This window comes from Vanessa tameamea, chromosome 8 (assembly GCF_037043105.1).
Source record: "Vanessa tameamea isolate UH-Manoa-2023 chromosome 8, ilVanTame1 primary haplotype, whole genome shotgun sequence".
NCBI lineage: Eukaryota > Metazoa > Arthropoda > Insecta > Lepidoptera > Nymphalidae > Vanessa > Vanessa tameamea.
Window position 1 is genome coordinate 4745988 of NC_087316.1, and position 19704 is coordinate 4765691.

The 19704-nt window shown below is 31.4% G+C and overlaps 2 protein-coding genes across 3 annotated transcripts in view; one reads left to right on the plus strand and one right to left on the minus strand.

The window, feature by feature from the left end:
- The first annotated feature begins 462 nt into the window (after window positions 1-462).
- Window positions 463-9883, plus strand: LOC113400128 (telomere-associated protein RIF1). The gene is made up of 12 exons (XM_026639577.2): window positions 463-582; window positions 756-994; window positions 1114-1344; window positions 1458-1696; window positions 1831-2611; window positions 2725-2894; window positions 3238-3466; window positions 3552-3735; window positions 4268-4485; window positions 4618-7626; window positions 7798-8595; window positions 9537-9883. Exons 2-12 carry the CDS (start codon window positions 758-760, stop codon window positions 9837-9839), a joined length of 6399 nt encoding a protein of 2132 aa, XP_026495362.2. The 5' UTR covers window positions 463-582; window positions 756-757; the 3' UTR covers window positions 9840-9883.
- A 201-nt stretch (window positions 9884-10084) lies between these two features.
- The window catches only part of Ptr (Patched-related), a 41854-nt gene continuing 32234 nt past the window's right edge, over window positions 10085-19704 (minus strand). The window contains exons 3-11 of one of the 2 annotated variants that reach the window (XM_026639583.2): window positions 19373-19590; window positions 15895-16073; window positions 14455-14798; window positions 14140-14340; window positions 13808-13945; window positions 13178-13488; window positions 12886-13098; window positions 12362-12571; window positions 10085-12282 (exon numbers count right to left, since the gene is read on the minus strand). In XM_026639583.2, coding sequence (XP_026495368.2) covers window positions 11194-12282; window positions 12362-12571; window positions 12886-13098; window positions 13178-13488; window positions 13808-13945; window positions 14140-14340; window positions 14455-14798; window positions 15895-16073; window positions 19373-19590 — 2903 coding nt within the window. In that variant the 3' untranslated portion in view covers window positions 10085-11193. Of the gene's footprint in view, window positions 12283-12361; window positions 12572-12885; window positions 13099-13177; window positions 13492-13807; window positions 13946-14139; window positions 14341-14454; window positions 14799-15894; window positions 16074-19372; window positions 19591-19704 lie in introns of both variants that reach the window. The other variant, XM_026639581.2, reaches the window with a different exon arrangement.

Here is a 19704-nt window from a genome sequence, read left to right on the forward strand (position 1 = left end):
CTGAGCTTGTGTGACGTCACTTTGCTACTTGGTGATACGCTATAGTATGTAGTTTATTATGTTAATGTTTGTGATCTTACTTCAATAAATATAGGTAGATACGTTAACATTGAATTGAAATTAATAAATAATGTTGTTTTTTAATAAAACAAATAATATTATCATGTGAAATTGACTTTTTTGATTTTTACATTATAATAGATTTTTGACTTGAGATACATACATTAATTGAAAATATTAGTTAACATTTTTTTTACGTTGTGCGGTATATTATCTAATAAAAATATTAAAATCAAAATCATTTCAGTTTGATAAAAGCGTAATAAAAATATATTATATATTTTATTCTATAATAATTATTATTAATATTTTATTTGTTTTTATTATAAAATATATAACAGATATTTATATAAGGCAACCACAAAAAATAATATGTTTAAAATTATTTTTAATGGCAATAATATATTGTCATCGTTCGCGCCAGAATCGTTAGAAATGTCAAAAATGTTATTTTATTGTTGACGATTAAACAAGAATTCTAACGATTGAAATCGTATTTCACTGCTATTAATAGAAAAATAGGTATAATCCTTTATTTCACATTAATATTTTACTAATTAAAGTTATAATTTATTATCCATATGTGGTATTAAGTTTCGCCGATAGGAGCTGTAATACCGGTTACAGCTACCAAGCTTTTTTTACTCTTTAGTGCTATGGTGATTGCTAAATAACTTGGTTATTTGCCGTTATAGACATGCCTGAAGAAGAATCATCTGGGACCGATCTCGAAAGACTTCTAGATCATTTGGACGATTACACATTAAACGTGCACAATTACCAATCTATACAAAATGCTTTGGAAGCAGAAAATAGCATTGAAATACCTGTGCTTGAAAAGTTGCTTTCGATTTGTGCGCGTGACATGAAAGATGATATGAAGAATTCAGTCAATATGCTAAATATATTAGCAACCACATTAAAAAAAATTAAGGTAAGAATTGTTCATGAACCATAAATAATAAAAAAGGGTAACATGAACATAATAATAGGTTATTTCTATCATTTAGATATTAACATACACCCAAATAAAATGTGCCATACTTTTTTCAGACAATGCAGTCGCTGCCTGATCTTGTGCCTTCAGCAATAGCAGTGTTGAATATTTTAAAAACAACAGCCCTATTTAACAAGGTTGAAGCATTAAAAACTCTAAGTTTCGAGATAATCATGTCCTACCCAGATGAGACCCTAATTTGTATATCTGTAAATCATTCTTCTGAAATAATGGAGCTACTCAATCTCTATTGTCATCAGCGAATTCCTCTTGAGATAAGATTGCAGGTATGAAATCTCACGGATGTTATTAAAATCGAGTGAAATATTTATTGAAACTTATCAAGAGTTTTTCATTCATAACATACTAAATCAAATTCATTTGTGTGTACAATTTACAGCCCATTAATATTATTATCAAGTTACTCAAGATTTTACCACCTGAAAAAAAGACAGTATTTGTAAAGGAAGGTATCAGCATATGGTTTTCAAAAATTGTACCCACCATAGTTAGCGTGAATTCTTCAATGCCACATGTGTTAGAAGCTTTAGAGTTGTTGACGGAAGAACTTGTTCACATTGATTATGCAGATAATCCACAATGGAGGGTAGTTTTAGAATGCATTTACACACCACAAAAGTGAGTTAATTGATTTTATAGTATACTAGATTATCCCAACATCTTGTGGGTGAAATGAGACATCTATTTATTTCATTATTTGAACTATTGGAAATCAACCAGTATCACCCTCTTATTGATGTATTCTTTAACAGATACCCAGCCCTGATGAAGAATCTATTGGAAATAGGCAATGACAACTGGCATAGACTTTGGATTGTATTTATTAAACTATTAAAGAATCAAATAACAAAAAGTACTAATACAGTCGGAAGTCCAATTAATTCAATGCTGCCAGTAGTCGAAATGGCCTTTAAAATGGATGTTACAAACAGATGCAGAGCTTTCACATGCTGGAATGTTCTCATAGACAATTTTTCCACAGAAACAAATGAGGTCTACATAAATAAAAGGATCAAATTGTTAATTATTCCATTAACATCCAATAATGCGAAAGTTGAAGAGACAGCTATTGCCAAATTGAAAACTTGGTGGCATTTAATGTCCCGCTTTTATACTAGAATGGACAAGTTCTCTGATATGATCCTTATTCCATTCTTACATTTCTGCTTTGGGAAACCGGTGGCTTCGGATAAACCTATGATTATACCGGGAATGATTTCTGAAGCAACAAAAGTTCAAGTTGTGCAGGCATTTATTAATATAATTGGACATGAACATTGTGATGGATGTGTTGCATTGCCTAAATTAAAAGGGAAACTGATAAGCACTAAACTGCTTGTTAGTCACTGGAAAGATTGGATTCATGCTCTGAACATTGTTATTCCATTTTGTGCAGAGAGTAGTGAATTTACAGAGCAACATATCAAATGTTTTTGGAAATCTTTTATAATGACTATTGGAGAGCTTGCTGAGAACAATATCAGACGAGATGTTTTTAATGAAGTATTAGGCCTTATAAAAAAACTAACAGTGGTAAGAGAGCTTATTAAGTAACAAAAACTTTGTTTTAATTTTATATGTAATCATAAGTTGATAAATTTAAATATATGCAAATAATTAATTTTAATCTTGATTTATCATTCTAGGGTTGTCATGACAATCTTGCTGAAATAATATTAAACAATCTAATACTTATTCTATTTGACAAGGATGATAAAATAAAACCTCTTTTGAAAGCTAAGGATGAGCAAAGTGCACCAATCCACAAAATAATTACAATTATATTAAAATTGCCACTCTCCAATTTAGAAAACAGGTAAGATTTTTAACACTGACTGACTCTTTGTGTTATTCATTAAAAAAGTTAGGATTTTATCTATATTCCACTATCCAAAACCATTTATAATTGGCTAAATTATTAATGGTTGTGGTTAGATCATGACAAAAATATTTTATCAAATGAATATTGACATTCTACAAGAGAAAGAAAGAGAAAGTAAGATTACATTTAAACCTTTAAATATTTTAACCCATAAAAGATAACTTATTTATATTATGTGTATTGGAAATTGCCAAATGAAATGGAACAATTTGGTACTAATTTTATAACGGATATTTTTGTTATGAATGAATTTTCAAATTATATTATTTTATTCCAGACTTTTGGTTGTTCAAAACTTCAAAGTATTATGTAATTTTTTGGTTGAAGAAGCATTTAAAACGTCCAGCCATACTATTGAATGTATTTTAAAATATTTACCACCAAATGGCTTTCTACTTTGGATAGCTTTAGCAGATACTACAAGTGAATTACATTACACATCATGCCCTCGTATGTTGTGTCGTATGCTCCTATGGCCATTCCAGATTATGGATCTATTTGTCAATGTATGTATAATATATATTAATTTTTATAATTTTTAATTGAAATGGTGTGTTCGAAAAACGAATGATTTTTTTCTTCATTATTCAGGAGCAATTGGCTACATTGGCATGGCTAAAAATGTATAAATGTGTATATACTTCGTTACATATGACAAATATAAATGAAGATATCATTAAAACACTTGAAGTGTGCGACAGTGACAAATCCTCAAATACAACTATATTGAATGTAGCAATTGTTATGTTAAATCAGAAAATACAAGCAGGCGATGGTATGTGCAAACATTTAAATTGACAATTGTTGTGGTTTTTATATCTTATTGAGCAATAAATGATTAGAAAGGCATGCTGAAAACAATCTATCATAAGGAGAATAAGCTATAGACTCTACCCAAGACCCACTCACTGTAATCTTGGTGGCAATAGCTTATCTAATGACCATTGTAAACTCAGTGAGACAATAATGACAGTATTAACTAAATTCTCACATCAACACCCAGTATTTAATTTTTTTTTTTAATTTAATATTCATTTTATAACATTGATTATTGTTTATGAGTGTGATGTAATAGTTTAGTTAAGTCAAAAATATTTTGTTCTATCAGTCCAGTTTTTAAGATTAAACATGGAATGACGTTTATAAAATATTTTATAATTTACATTACAATGAGGCAACTTGGGTAAAGCTTATCACTTAGGTAGAGTTTTGATGTTTCTTTAGTAATATGATATTGCTCAAAACTTTTATGGCAGAAATCATTGTTATTTCACAATGGAATATGAAATAGAATAAATTTATTACAGATTCAGAATTCATAAAGGAAGCAGAATTTTTATCGAAAATAATGGGTAAAATTGATGAACTTAATATAACATCAATATTTCCATCATTGGCAGAAGTGATTGTTCTCTTACTTGAAAAATTGTGCCAAAATACAAATGTCAAAGCAGCTAAAAGTGCTATATCAATATTTGCCTTCATTTTAAAATTGTGCCCACAATCATCCAATGACTGTGTTAATGTAAGTTACTATTATACTAAATTTTAACTTTTTACTGGTTTTAATTATTATGTAATATGTCTCAATCCAATTTATTTTTAATAAGTGATACATAAAGGTTAGTTTCAATAGAAGTCTTATTTTTTGTTTTAGGAGGAAGATTTCTTAAGCCAGCTAGAACCTATTTTCAATGCACTAGAATCTGTATTAAAAGTGGAAGCCTACTCGAAACTTAAATCTGTTTTACTGGATCCACTAAAGAATTGTGCATCATACCTTAAAAATCGAGAAGTCTTAAGAGGTCATGTACTTACTATATTGAAAAATGTCGCAAGTAATGAAGAAAATATGGAAATCAGTGTACAGGATCTTATTAAGGTTTTCGAAGATGAAAAAGTTTCAAATGTGGTTGTAGAAAATGGATTAATAAACCAGTCCTTAGAAAAAGTTAATTTTACTACACCCAGTAGTAAAACTATTACTAAAAAACATAAGAAAAAAGAAATTAATAGTGTAAATACAGTTATGGAAAATGGAGAAGAATATATTGTTGTTAAATCAAGCTGGAAATTTAATCCAAGGAAATTAACAGACAATCAAAAAGAGAAATTTCAAAGGAAACGAGAAGACATACCTGCTTTATATCAAGACTTGTCTCAATCTCAAGACGAATTTAAACTAACAACTTGGAAAACTGACTCCCAAGATACAACAACTACAACAAGTAAATCAACAAGTGAGCAAGGAAAAGAAGATGTTTCATCAATTTTAAAAAATATGCCGAGCTCTGAATTCGTACCGAAAATTCTAGAAAATATAATGGGAAAGGATAAAGTTGAAAATGATCAAAAGAGTGCACCAGCTAAAGAAAACACTGAGACTGATATAAATAAACAAGAAACTAAGAAGGATGAAACCAATAAACAGCAATTAACAGTTAAAGATACAAAATCACCACGACTAGCTTTAAAAGACCGCGTATTTCGTAATGTCCGCAATTTAATTGAAAAGTCTAATTTATCAAAAGAGACTAATGAAGTAAATTCTATCGTCCCCGAAAATGGATCAAAAACACCGTTGATGAAAGTAAAACCCGCAGCAAATCTAACCAATTCTGCCCCAACATTAATTTGTGTTGATAGGCCATCCCGTGTTAAAAGAAAACCTAAAAAATTCGATGATTTAGAAGCGTTTAGTCTAAAGAAAAGACGCCATTCTTCTGGTCAAAATGATTCTCCTTCAGATAGTGAGATAATGGAGAGTAACACTCCACCAAATATTTTAAATGATCCAACAAAAGAACCCGAAATACCTAAAGTAGACGAAAATCAATCAACAGAAATTAGTAACCACGAAATCCAAATTAAACTTATAGAATCAAAACCATCCGATAAAGAAATTAATACCGATGAATCTTTAAACCAGACAAATATATCTATTAGTGAAGACAAAAATGATGTTGATGACAAAAGTAGTGAATTAGACAACAAAGGAAAGGAGACACGAGAAGACAAACCTGTTGATGTGCCCAGTGAAAAGTTTTTCGAAACACCTGGTGATGTTGATAACAAAGATAAAAACTCGCAAATCAACACTCCATCTGCTGATAAAAATAAATTACCAGATGTGCAAAAGTCAAGTAAAAAATCTGTTACAAAAAAATCTCGAATAGAAAAGGAACTAGCAATAGATATGGTCGAAGGTCATCCATTTTTGAAAGTGCAATCTGAAAAGCGATTGACAAGAAAAGCAATTTCTCATTCTCCTCGTACAAGAAAAAGTTTATCAGAAAAATGTAATAAAAAGAAACTAGAAATGAAAACTCCAAAAGCAGACAAAAAAGTTAAAGATAAAGAAAGGTCAATTTCAATTAAAGAAACACAAAACACTAATAATGAAGACACTATGGCATCACAGGATGTTATAGAAAGTTCTCAAGATTCGACAATTACGACTATATCGGTAAAATCATGTAAAAGTATTGGAAAGAAGGTAGTTGAGGCTATTTTGAACAGTACCAAATGTGATAATGACACAGAAACACAAAATTTATTAGAAGATAGTTCAAATACTGGTTACACATCAAATATAGAAAGTAAAGATGATATTGAATTGCCACTTAATAAAACTGTTGATGAAAAGTGTTTAATAGATTTAACAGAAAATATGGACACAGAACCTATAAATGCGGACGACGAAGTTATTATAATCAATGATGATGATGATCAATCTATTCCAGTTAGTAGCGAAGACAAATCATTTGAAGAAAATACACAAAATACAGCTCTAGCTGAAACTCAATCACTCGATCCATCTATCTTTATTAACGAAGGAGAAAACAATGTACCCAGAGTTAATATAGTTGATGATACAGTAGAATCTGCTTTGAAAGAAAATAGTACAGAAAATGTAATAGACAATGATGTTACCAATGCATCCTTAAATACAATCTCCAGTGAGGAAACTAAAACTATGACCGAGTCAGTATTAGCTATAATTGAAAAAGAGGACTCAAACGCGCAACTTAAAGATGAAGAAAAAAGGAAGCAAGATTTTTTCAACAACACATTAGAAATTTCACCTATTAAGACATTGAGTCCAGTAAGAGATAAGAAATCTCCATCTCCTGAAACTAGCAGCGATTATGTCGTAATAAAACTATCATCGCCAGTGCAAAGTAACGGAGAACCTTTTGAAAAAATGGAATCGCCTGAATTCTTTACAGAAGAAAAAATATCCCCAGATAAAAGAGATCAATCGCCACCCAGAGAAGAGGTGAGCGTGACAAATACGAGCCCTAGTTCAAGCCTATCCTTAAAGAAGAATAGGCCGCAAGTGCGTTCAGGTGGTCGAGCTGCTCAAATGCTAGGCCTATGTGTCCCAGATAGACTTCAAACAATAATGATGTCAGATAAATCATTGGATGGTGAGGAGAATAAAAAGAGCCCATCGCTTAATACGTCTGCAAGACGTAATTTGAGAATTCTTTACAATAGCTCTACTGGAGAAACAAATGAGAATTCAGATGAACAGGAAGATAGTGAAAATTTTCTTAAGTTTAAGAGAAATTTACCATCAACAGATTGCAGTCCTTCCGGGCCTATTTTAAAAAGAAAACTAATTGATATTACAGATGAAACTACGGCTTCACCGGCAAGTAAAGTGAGTAGAAATATATGTTTTATTTTAAACACTTTATTCACGTGGACACAGACAAACATGTTTGAAGTATGTTCCATGTATAACATTTCTAGTAATTAAAATAATCATCTCTCTTATTTAATTCGGCTTTATAATAAATTATTAAATTGTAAATCATTAACGTTATTTCAGAGAAAACGAGTAAGCTTCCATGATCCACCTGTTTCCACAACTATTTGCGTCAAAAAGTATATTGAACCTGGCGGTGTTCGTTCTCCACAAAATTCTGCAATCAAACGACAAGAGAGACAATTGCGATCGCAATTGGCTACCAAATCACCAAAGAGACTTGAAAATGTGTTCAAATTAGACTCTGTTTTGACAAAAGCTGTGGAAAGTTTCACTGAGGCTAATGTAATAGTTAATACAAATGAAGATTCGGAAATGAGTTCCATAGAACAAACACCGATCGTTCAAGTCATTAAAACCACCGATTTAAATGACACAGATCCAATCTGTTCAAAATTAATAGATTGTAAGGACCTCATTTCAAATATTGCCAGTGAATTATCATCTCCGGCTATGAAAGTTTTATTGATCAAAGAATTTGAGGGAAAGATTAATACTGTAGGAGATTTAGCAAAGTTAACTGAACTTGAAATTAATAGACTTTGTATAAAAGCACCTAAAGTGCAAGTTGCCGAAAAAGTATTAAGTGACTACTTGAAGAAAATACAACAAGTTGACGAAGAAATGTCGCCAACTATTGAAGCTGCTATGAACGAATCTTCTATAACTGAAAACAAATTATCCATCGAAATGCAGACAAATGAAGTTGTTCTCGAAAATATTGGAATGCAAACGGATGTGTTAGATTTATCATCAGACAGTACGCAGACTGACTCCATATCAACGAACCATTCCAGTTCTCAGACAGATGAATCAGGAAACAAAACGACGGAAGAAATTGTAACATCATGCTTATCAGAAGTAAGTTCACATTTCTGACTTTAATTACTTTATAATAATATGTATTGATTAAACATTGTACATATATTATGCGTTTTGAATAAACTTTATTATGATTACGATATTGTAGGGAGAATATTAATATATTTCTATTTCATTATTGGATGAATTTAGTATTTGTTTACTTATTTTATAAAATTATAGTATATATGTTACTATAAAAGCTCGAGCTACGGTAAATCATAAGATTTAAGAGTATGTCTTAGAATTTACCGACATAACTCATGTCCAACGGGTACCAACTGGTAAATGTAAGTATTTCTGAAAATAGGACGATTTTTTACCATTCGAATTCAGCATATAATGCTAGATTATACCGCTGTCAGCTGGTAGTTGTTGGTTTTAGGAATAAAACAATGATTAATTCTTAATGATTTATTTCAATTAACTATTAACTTAAGGTACATATTATATATACCTATATAAGGTATCAAACGATAGTAATTAAATAAGTAATTCTAACCTATTTCAATTATTTTTATTTCGGAAATTATTTTATTATTAAATTTAGGAACTAGTAATTTTAAAATCTTTGAAATACTTTCTAAGTAGTAAAAAATAACACAAGTTAAATCGGTGGCGGCCGACTGCCCACGAGTACGAATAGATGCGCTGAACACGTTATTACATGATTTTTTCCACATTTATCGTGCCTTTAATGTAAATCCTAAGATTTACCAAGTGAATGGTGGTAAAAGTTCGAATCGCAAACCTTTTTGGACATTTACCATAAAGAATTGGTAAATCTTAGGTTTTAACCGCAGTTCGAGCTTTTACTGTTACATATCGCTAATCATCAACTTTAAAATACACATACAGTACATTTAAGCTATTTAAATTATAAAAAAAATCTATTTCAATTAAAATAATTAACCTATATTTTTTTCTATTTATCTTTTCAGAGAACAGACTTCGTTACGAATCTATGTGAAAAAATGGATGAAGCTTCTAAGAAAAAGATTGTTGACAATTTGTCCTTCAATGCTTTAACTGAATTGTTAGTGAACAAAATGACTAAATCCAATTCTGATGTCCTTTTGAACAAGGTGATAGAACAAAAGAGTACACTTGAACCATCAAATAAAAACATTAAGGACAGAAGACTCTCTATCGTTCAAGATTATCTCTGTGAAAGGTTTGAATCAAAGGACTTGATTTTATTTTGTAGTGATTTGTTAAAAAAAGTATATGAAAAACCTTCTTAGAATTATTAAGTAGCTCTATGATGGAGTCGATTGATTTATATTATGACGCATTTTAAAATGGCTTCAAATACAATCATGTAAAGAGGCTGGTCTGTGTTGATTGTTTTGTTCAAAACAACTATTAAAACTGATTCCTTTTAAGTTTTATTGTTTTTAACACTATTTTTTATTTCACATGAGAATCTTTGTTGAATCTTAGAAAAAATAATAAGTATGGGAATTATATGAAATAAAATAAACACAAGTGTTATCAAAACTAATTTTATTTAATATAAAACAATTCAAATATTTACAATATTCAGTCATGAGCTATGATCGTGAGTGATCACGAATATAATACGTCATTCATACATAACAATGGGTTGTAATAACAACAAATGCAAGGCAATATCGTTATTGTATGAATGAGCCTTTATTTTTGTAACATAGAGTAAGGTAGGTAGTTATTGCTCATAGAATAGAGTCAAGGTACCTATAAACGTGAACGGTACATGGCATCAGAAATGTATCACATATAAAAATATTTACAGCAATCTATAAGATACAGGTAACGTTAAAGCTTCGTAAACAATGAAAACTTATAATATACTTTAAATACACCCATATTTACACATTTCTAAGGCACTTCTCACCCGACCCAAATTTAATAATAATTATCACACTATAGAAATGTCCTAAAATAATAAGGCTTTATAATCATAGCCGTTTATGAATCGCATTTTAAATATTATATGCTTTGTCTCACTAATTCCAAAGACATACTTCGTTTGAGAGAAAGAGACAAAGCATACATTAGTTATGTGCGTTTGATAAATGTTTATGAATAGTAGGTATTTTTTGCCAGATTAGATTTAATGATAGCATAAGCAATGTCGACTGAAATAGTGTAATATACATTACATACTTCTTAGGAACTCGTAAGTTTTAATAAATTATTTTAAAAAATCACACTGTTTCATTTTATACCCAAAATGTATGCAACCAACTTGTTTATATAGAATTATATTTGGCAAAACGCACATTACATAACGCATTATAGATTAATATTTTACACTATTTTGATATTTCCTTTCTTTTAAAAAGTCGAAACTGCTTTTAATTCTTACATTCTAAGCTCCTTATACAGCTATCTTTAGGTATTACTGGTTTATAATTATATCTAAGGCGACCGTAATTTAGCCACACTGTCAAATTGACTTACCATTGCAGATCCAGAACTTCATATCTACTACACACAAAATACAGTTTTTACGCGTAGTTATAATTCAGGTGGAAATAATAATACTACTTTGGTCCACAATTGAGCACACGATTTTATTTTAATTTGTAATTTAAAGAGGTTATTCGGTTAATGTCAAGGGAAATGCATTTCCGCAACATAATCTAAGTGTTCGAGATTCTGATGGGAGTTGCTACGTTTCGGAGCCCTCGGCCTGTGCAGGTTGTGATGGGAGTGCGTTCGCATCACCCGGTACGCGCCCTCACGTTGTGGGCTCGTGTCACTCGTTTTTCGTGCTCTGCCATCATCATCTCTATGCCCTTGATTTCTATAGTTTTCGAAAGCACGATGATTATTACTATATCTTTGTCTTTGCCATGTGCGATCAGTTTCCTGCCCGTACAGATCCAATTCTCCTGAAGGTTGGAACTGGCTTGTGCTCTGACAGAAATTGTTGTATTTCTTCCACCCGTCTTCATACTTTTTTCTGGTATTCTCACTGTTTCCGATTTGACGACGTTGCGATTGGTTGGAACTGCTTTCACTGGTGTCCTCGCCCGATGTGCCGATGCCTAAATCTTTATCGTCTCCGTAAATTTTATAAACGCCATTCGGGTTTATACTTTTTCCACTGAATATTTGATCATTGAGAACTAATTGTGGATGTGGTAAACAATAGGGATTTGGGAATAATTTTTCGACTTTTGATATTTTGAAGTCTTCGTCTTGTTTTGTGCATGAACCTGGACCGAAGAGTGATAATAAAACTGGCAATAGGAACAGACCATGCATTGCACCGAAGAAAATGACCATGAAAACCATTTTGAAGAACACAGAGAATATATAACTGTCAGCTAGCAGTAATGCAACAACACCAAGAATAGTACTGAATGAGCCTTGAACGATCGGTAATCCTAAGGAGTATAGACATTCGCTGACTCTCTGTTTCGGAGATTTCGCTTTAGATGCCATGTACGCGTAACAGATGTGAGCAGTGAAATCTACAGAGAAACCTATGCACATAATTAAATTAATCATAGATATTGAATCAAGGTTTATGTCCCATAAGGCCATGTACCCTACGACGCCGATTTCTATAGATATTATACTGAAGGCGACCCATAAAGAGCATAAAATATTCGGGATGAATATGAAAGATGTTATCATCATCATTAATGCACCGTAGCAGAGATTTTGAATCGATGTTGGTCTCACGAGTTCGAACTGTAAAGAAACAAAATATCGATTTATAAAAAAGTATTAATTATAATTGATAGATTATTCAAAATATAAACAATTTTACCTGATCAAAGAAAACGAAATACGGATGGAATACGGAAGCATTTAAAGGTGATTGAGCCACGACTTCCCTCAAAGCTTTAACCATTTCTTTTTCATGGTTAGTTCCGCTTATATTTATGGCCTGAATTAAAAATCTTGAGGCAATGATTTCGTTACCATCTTCATTGAATTTAACATCGAGTGAAAAAGGATTTGCAGGGAACAGCCATAACTGTAATTAAAATTATAATTTAGTAACTTTTAATATCTACACTAGTGTTGAGAACAATCACATGCAGCATTGTGTACTGTTAGCAAAAAAAACTAGTTAATACTGATAAAATTAGTATTTTTTTAGAGTCTACGAATTAGTTATTGCTTCTATCGTTTTGTAGTTCATAATAGTGTAATCCAGATTATTATAAAACCCTTGAAAACTAAATATTGAAAATTTCTAAATGAATAAATTATCTATAACGTACAAAGTAAATACATATGTATATTATTATATTACAAATAGTCATTTGAAACAATTAGTGATGTTACCTCTTTAAGATTTTGAATGAAATCCTCTTCGGTGTCGATGGATACATTTAAATAGTCGTTATTTCTCTCTACGTAATTAACGAATGTTCGAAGCCACGATTCGGTATAAAGGGAATTCGATATATACGAAGTATTTTCCAATCTTTGTGTTAAAATTTCCACTTCGTCTTGGATTTTCGGGTCGGAATAATTGTAGTTGCCACTAATAACTACCTGTAAATAATTAATTTGCATATTTTTTTTAAATATTCAGAAATTTTTGGTAATACAATTAATTTTTAGTCAATGTTACCTGTATCCTGTATGGAAATTCTCTGTAATAAAGATCTTCACGATCAAAGAACTCTACTGAATACGAATCTACTTTCGACAGTTTCCTTCTTTCCAAGCCTTCTTTTAAATTCGTCACTCCATAGCCAGCTCCAGCCAGATACACTAGGAACACAACTATAACCAGTGCCTTGACTAAATTATTGTTTAGCAAATTCGCCATGGTAGTTCGGAAAAATGCCATAATACAGTGTTCTTTGTTGTCTATAGGATTGTTTGGATCCGCATTGTCTATACCTCCACTGCAAAATGCTCTATACAGCCAAGATTTTTCTTCTGAAAAAAATTGTAAAATTTTTTTTTTTTTACATTTTAGAGGCAGAGATAAAATGTATGTTGTTTATATTTTGAAACGTTTTGACGAATCTTTTAGTTCTTTTTTTTGTAATACTTAACGATTTTTTAAGTGCTCAACTTACTAGTCGAGCTATTATGTGTTATCTAGATAGATCTAGATAGATAGAGTTAAAACATCTTAATTTTTAATGTATGGTCTTGTCCGGACTAACCATAAATCCGCTAATTGGATTAGCAAGAATATATGGTAATAACTTCACTATATCTTATTAATTGTTTTGTAAATAAATCTTACCTTTCCTTGCTCTAGATTCGGGTAACACTTTTAACCAAGTGATCGTATGTCGATTTTGTTTCTCTCGATATCCTGACACAGCGACGCATCCAGCGAAGAACGTGAGGTGCCATACAAATGTAAAACAGACGGCGAGACCTAGAAATCATAAAGAATTTTAAAAATAACTAAATAATCAACCTTGTAGTGCAAAATAAATGACATTATATTTCTTAAATTTAAAATTAATTATGACATTTCAAGATAAAACACCGTGTTAAATGAAGGACATTCGAAACTTGTACCTTCACCTCTAAACTTTAATTAAAAATGTGCGTGATATCTGTTCTTACCTGAATACATGCAGAAAATTTGCACCGATGGGAATGGAGAGAAAATACCTATGAAGAAAGACAGCATATCAGTCACGGAAGTTATTGTAATAGAGACGGCCGCTTCTGAGAGCATTATCGCCATTCGTTCCGGTACTGGTAAAGTTGGCGAAGTGCGTCTCCATGCCGCCAACATTACAAACGTATCGTCAATACCAATTCCTGAAAATAATATCAGTTAATTAGCAAACATCTATGTATAATAACAAAACGTTTTATATTTGTTTCTATTCAGTATTCAAAATAGTTTCTATAAATGTTCATAAAACAACTTACCAATCATCAAAAACGGCGCTGCGAGATTAATTCCAATGAAAGATATGCCTAAATATATCGCGAGACCGAAAGCGGCTGAAGTGGCCATCACTGCTGATATATTCCCTAGTAACCCCAGCCAGGGTTTAGATCGAACCCAATCACCCATCATACAAGTGACGATAGAGAAAATCCCCATTAGAATAAATGTAGAGCTGAAGAAGGGTATGACGGTTTTTGTGTTCTTTTCGAGTTCGTGATCTAGTGTACGTGAAGCAAATCGTGATATGGAAATATGTTTGAATCGTCCCGTGTCTTCTGCTACACCGACTGCGTCTAGAAACGCATCTTCCCAAGCTGCACCTCTGTAAGTAAGATATTGATCAATTTAACTTGATATTCTTTATCTTATCATTAACGCGAGTTCTTATAATTATGAAATCAGCAGAATAGAACAGCTTTTATTTTTAATTAATGTTTGTGCTATAAATATATCTTTGTATCAGTTTAGTTTAATAAGGAATCATCGTGAGGAAAATTTCGTGTGTATGCCCGTGGGGTGAAATTTTGACTCATATTTATACTTTTAAAGTAGAAGAAGTCTTGCCCATAAGTGGGATTGACGCTATTTCTTTTTTCAAGGAATTTTAAAAGATTTTACTTAACCATTTCAAATAAAATTTTATCAATATCTGAATAGATGGTAATCTACCCGACTAGAAGCACCATAAAACGTTGTTAGGACAGGTTTGCATTTTTATCAACATAGTCCTAAACGTAATACCCTACTTAAAAGTTCTAATTTAAAGTTCCATTGCACCATAGTTTACAGGATTTTTAAATTATTGTTACTGCCATTACAAACCAAATACCTTATTATTTCTTACTTAGTTTCCCGTTAGCTGCAAAGTTGTTTCAAAATGCATAAATTTAAGAAATAAACTTACAATTATATATTTTTATTATTACAAAGATTAAGAAATCTTAGCTGAGAAATAGTTTACTATCACTAAATCCTTTCTATTCGTATTCTCGACGAATATTACAAAGCGTTTTGTATTCGTAACTGTTTCTCAAACCGTGTCAAGATCGATGTCTATTATCTAAGTTATAGTGTTACCTGCTTGTTAAGTGCTATGCTATTGAAATTGAAAACAAGTCGTAAAAATCGGGTAGTACCTGAATGGGCGTAATCACCGACAACATAACAGAAATATAAATTTTTATTTCCTTGCAAAAACTACACATATGATCACGTTCGTTTCTAATAATTGTGGTAGTAGTTTTATTCACTAGTACCTATAGAATAGTAGTGGAAGTAAATTTTGCGATGCCTTTTATCTTTTGTTTGTATGGATCGATATAACATCTTAAGACTAACAGGTTAAGGCACCAACATCACATTAAAATTTACAAGAAATATGAGTTCATTAATTAACGTTAGGTTAGGTCTATCCTCACCGTTTCTCCTGCAATTTATTGTCGGTCCTAATGAACCACACGAGTTGCACGGCGGGAACGGATTCTATAATATCATCAACCACCTTCGAACCGCCGAAGAATACGGGAAAAGCGTGAGCCTCCCACGTAACAGGATTGAACATGATCGGAAAAGTCAAATTTAATTCGCCTCGTTCCACCTGTAACAAAAATGTTAGAATCGTGCTAAGACACATTTACTTGCAAATTTTAAGTGTTAAAATATCTTAATAATGAAGTTGTTCATATTTAAACATCCATTAGTATTAATTACCATCAATGAATGAATCGATTTTGACAAAGGTTTAACTTTATTGTGGTTCACTTAGCGAATATATATTTACATAACATTCTCACACTGCATAATCTAGGCTTAAATCGCAATTTTATTTTGCTCGTAATTGTTCGAATGCTATTCTATGACTTTTCTCTTAACGTGATCGTTTGTATAAGCTTATCCCACAGGTGATTGATTTTCTTTACCATCGCGGAAGAAAAACTAATGCCTTAATTTATCCCCGTTCAATTAATGTTGTTAATTTGAATATTGAAAGCTTGCACATAAGTATACATAAGTATATACCCTAATATTGATCCCAAAGTGCCTGGATCTGTATAATTTATTTTGCTAGTGACTGTCTCAAAAGTATATTTAACTGAAAAAAAAATGTATCTTTTAATTATTTATACTAATATTATACATGCGAAAGTAACTCTGCCTGTCTGGCTGTTCCTCTTTCACGGCACCGAATTTGATGAAATTTTATAAAAACGACCAACCCCTAAAACGCATGCGTAGCCGCAGGCGAAAACTAATGTACAATATAATATGTTTTATTGTATTTCTTTCTACAATCGCAGTTACTTTCCTATTGAAATTCGTTCAATACAGCAATCAATATGAACGTGTAATTCCAAAAACTACTAGTATATTTTCAAAATATAATGTCGTTGTGCAAAGTGGTTTCAGTATCAAATAACCATTCGTCTGTATCTTAACACGACACGTAAATCTCCGTTGCGATTCAGTGGATTTCAATGTCGTTCAAGCGTAGAGTCTTGAGTTGGCGATAAATTAATAATATAAGAAGCATGTGCTATAAACAACTATTAATATTTCAAATGTAATACGTGGACAATTCGAGAAGCGGGTTCTGCGCCTTTAGTCTGATATTATACCAATCACTTTATAACTGCCTCGGTTGTTTCAGTTGCTTAAGGATGCAGTTCGATTACCAGGTCGGGCATTATTAATAGGAAATTATTTAAGAAGTAAAGAAGTAGGTTTTAACCTGTTGTGCCTCGTAAAGCACAGTTTATATGTCTATTTTGTAAAAAAACTTTAAAGTATGTTCGTAATTAGTTGAATACTAATATTATACTAGCAAGATAACGTAAAGCTTGTGCTAGTACTAGAGATGAGCCATATGCCCAATGGTTCAATCCTGCGACTAAATCAACGCTAGGGAGGTTTTAAACTATTCATATCACCATTACCAAATTCTAATCCATTTGTCTTTGTTTAAATTATTTGTTTTTACGAAACTATTGCACAAAGTAATAGTTTACCATTAAAATACTTAAAACATTTAGAGAGAACAATAGTTTGGTTAATTAGGTATTATGTCGACAATAAGATTAAGTATGTCATTAAAAAGTAATCTAAAGGACAGAGATTTACATAAAGTTAAAGAAAAAACCTTGGTCGTATGATCCGTCTTATTGATTGACAATGCTGTGAATACAAATCATGTCTTAGCCAATAAACACTTATTCTGTTACACAAAAGAACACAAAATTAAACAATAGGTATGAACGCTAACGATTTATTTCAATTGTATTTAATGAATGGTCATAAAATGGCACTCAATTTAAAAAAAAAAATGTAAGCACAGCCTATATTATGTTTGGTAGTGTTTTGTTATGTAATTTTCACATGAATACATACATAAAATGTCATGTTTGTAAAGAATTATCAATAAGTTTATGAAATTATTTATTTAACTATTCATTACATTAAAAATGATATATTTAAATAGCATATGTGTATTATTATCACATTAGTCTCGTATATTTATAAATATTATTTATCTCATTCCCAATTGAATGAGCAATCCTTATATATATGTATATTTAAATTTATTTCGTATGTCTCTGATATGGTTCTAACGATTTAGCTTCAATCGAATCAGACATTAAGATTACTCCATAGACAATTGACTACTTTTTAAACACTGACATAGTCCTAACAGAAGGTAAGGCTTCAAATGGAAAATGTCATGTTGCATGTTTTTTGGGATAAACCTCTAAGGTATTCGTAAACGAGGTTTATTTTAATATATTTTACCTTCACTGTAAATGTTCAACTCGTAAGCTTAAAATAACATCGAAAACGAGTTTTAATGGTTTTTGATCCCTAATATGTTTGTTTACAAAAATATCATCGATGGGATGGATTTTTCCGTATACATATTTAATTCCCTACAAAAACTAATTTCTTAAAAGTTGTCATATCGTATATGTTTATTCATCAATGACAAAGGAAACTTAAGTCTTACGCTTCGTCATTTTTATTGATAGCGATCAGTGGTTTTAGTGATCCTCATGACTAATAACTATCTATTGTTTAAGCGTGACCACAGTTCAATTGTTTATTTTGTGGTTCCGCGTTAAACTTTTATAAATTGATACCATGAATATGATGGAGTCAGGAGTCCCCTCACCGGTTGCAACATAGTGGTCATGCTTAAGCATACAAAAGCAAACAGCACGGGATTTTTTTTACTGCTGTTATGTGCATTATCTCTTTACTCTTAGACAAGGCGGTGATTCGATACGAATGGTGGGATCAGGACTAACGGTATTAAATGCTCAAAAATTTGCTTTGATATTTTTCCTTGTATTTTATACGCGGTTTTGGTATGAGATTTTTAACCCAAAACAGAATAAAAAAAAAATTGTTTAATATTATTTGAAACTAGTTTTTCTCTGTGCACACATCGTTCCCATAATTGAAAAATACATTAAAGCTCTAGAACCTACTATACGATAACTATTATTTATTATATATTTATTTCAAAATTAATTTAAAAATGTACAAGGTATACAGGACCTCATTTAATGTGCATGAGAATGTTATTTTTATTTGTATGGTATAAAATATTAAAGGTCAGTCTCGTAACGGTAAACAAGTCCGACAATATATGACTGAAGGTTTCGAACCACCATACGGCCCCAACGAGGATTGGTGAATTCTCATGTGAAATAATTTAATTCGTCATATTCAGGATTTCTTCCGACGGTTTCTTTCACCGCCGATCATGAGGATAAATAAATATAAACACAAATTAAGCACACGGAATTTGTATTTTGTTCGACGTGATAAAGAAATTATTCGTCGAAAACAGGTGAAATGCATTGAACCAATTACATATCTTATTAAGAGATTAAGAAAAATTACCTCGCCGATAATTTTGTCCAGATTAAGGATGTCATTTGCGAAGCATTGCCCTTCCCACCGCGCGCACTCCTCTCTGTAAGTAAATGTTTCACCGTTGTCCAAAGTCACCGTAATATTTTGTACGTATTCGTCGAGCTGCCGAAGTTCCTTCCATATTTCGGTTCGAAGCATGTTTGTTGTATTGTCTTTTGCAACGATGATCACTCGCCCGAATCTGCCTGTGGAAATATTAATATTTTAACTCCAGACAATTTCAACAATATAATTCGATTTACAGTTATATCAGAAAAAAATTATTTTATTTCTTTATATAAAGTAAGTTTGCGACCAGC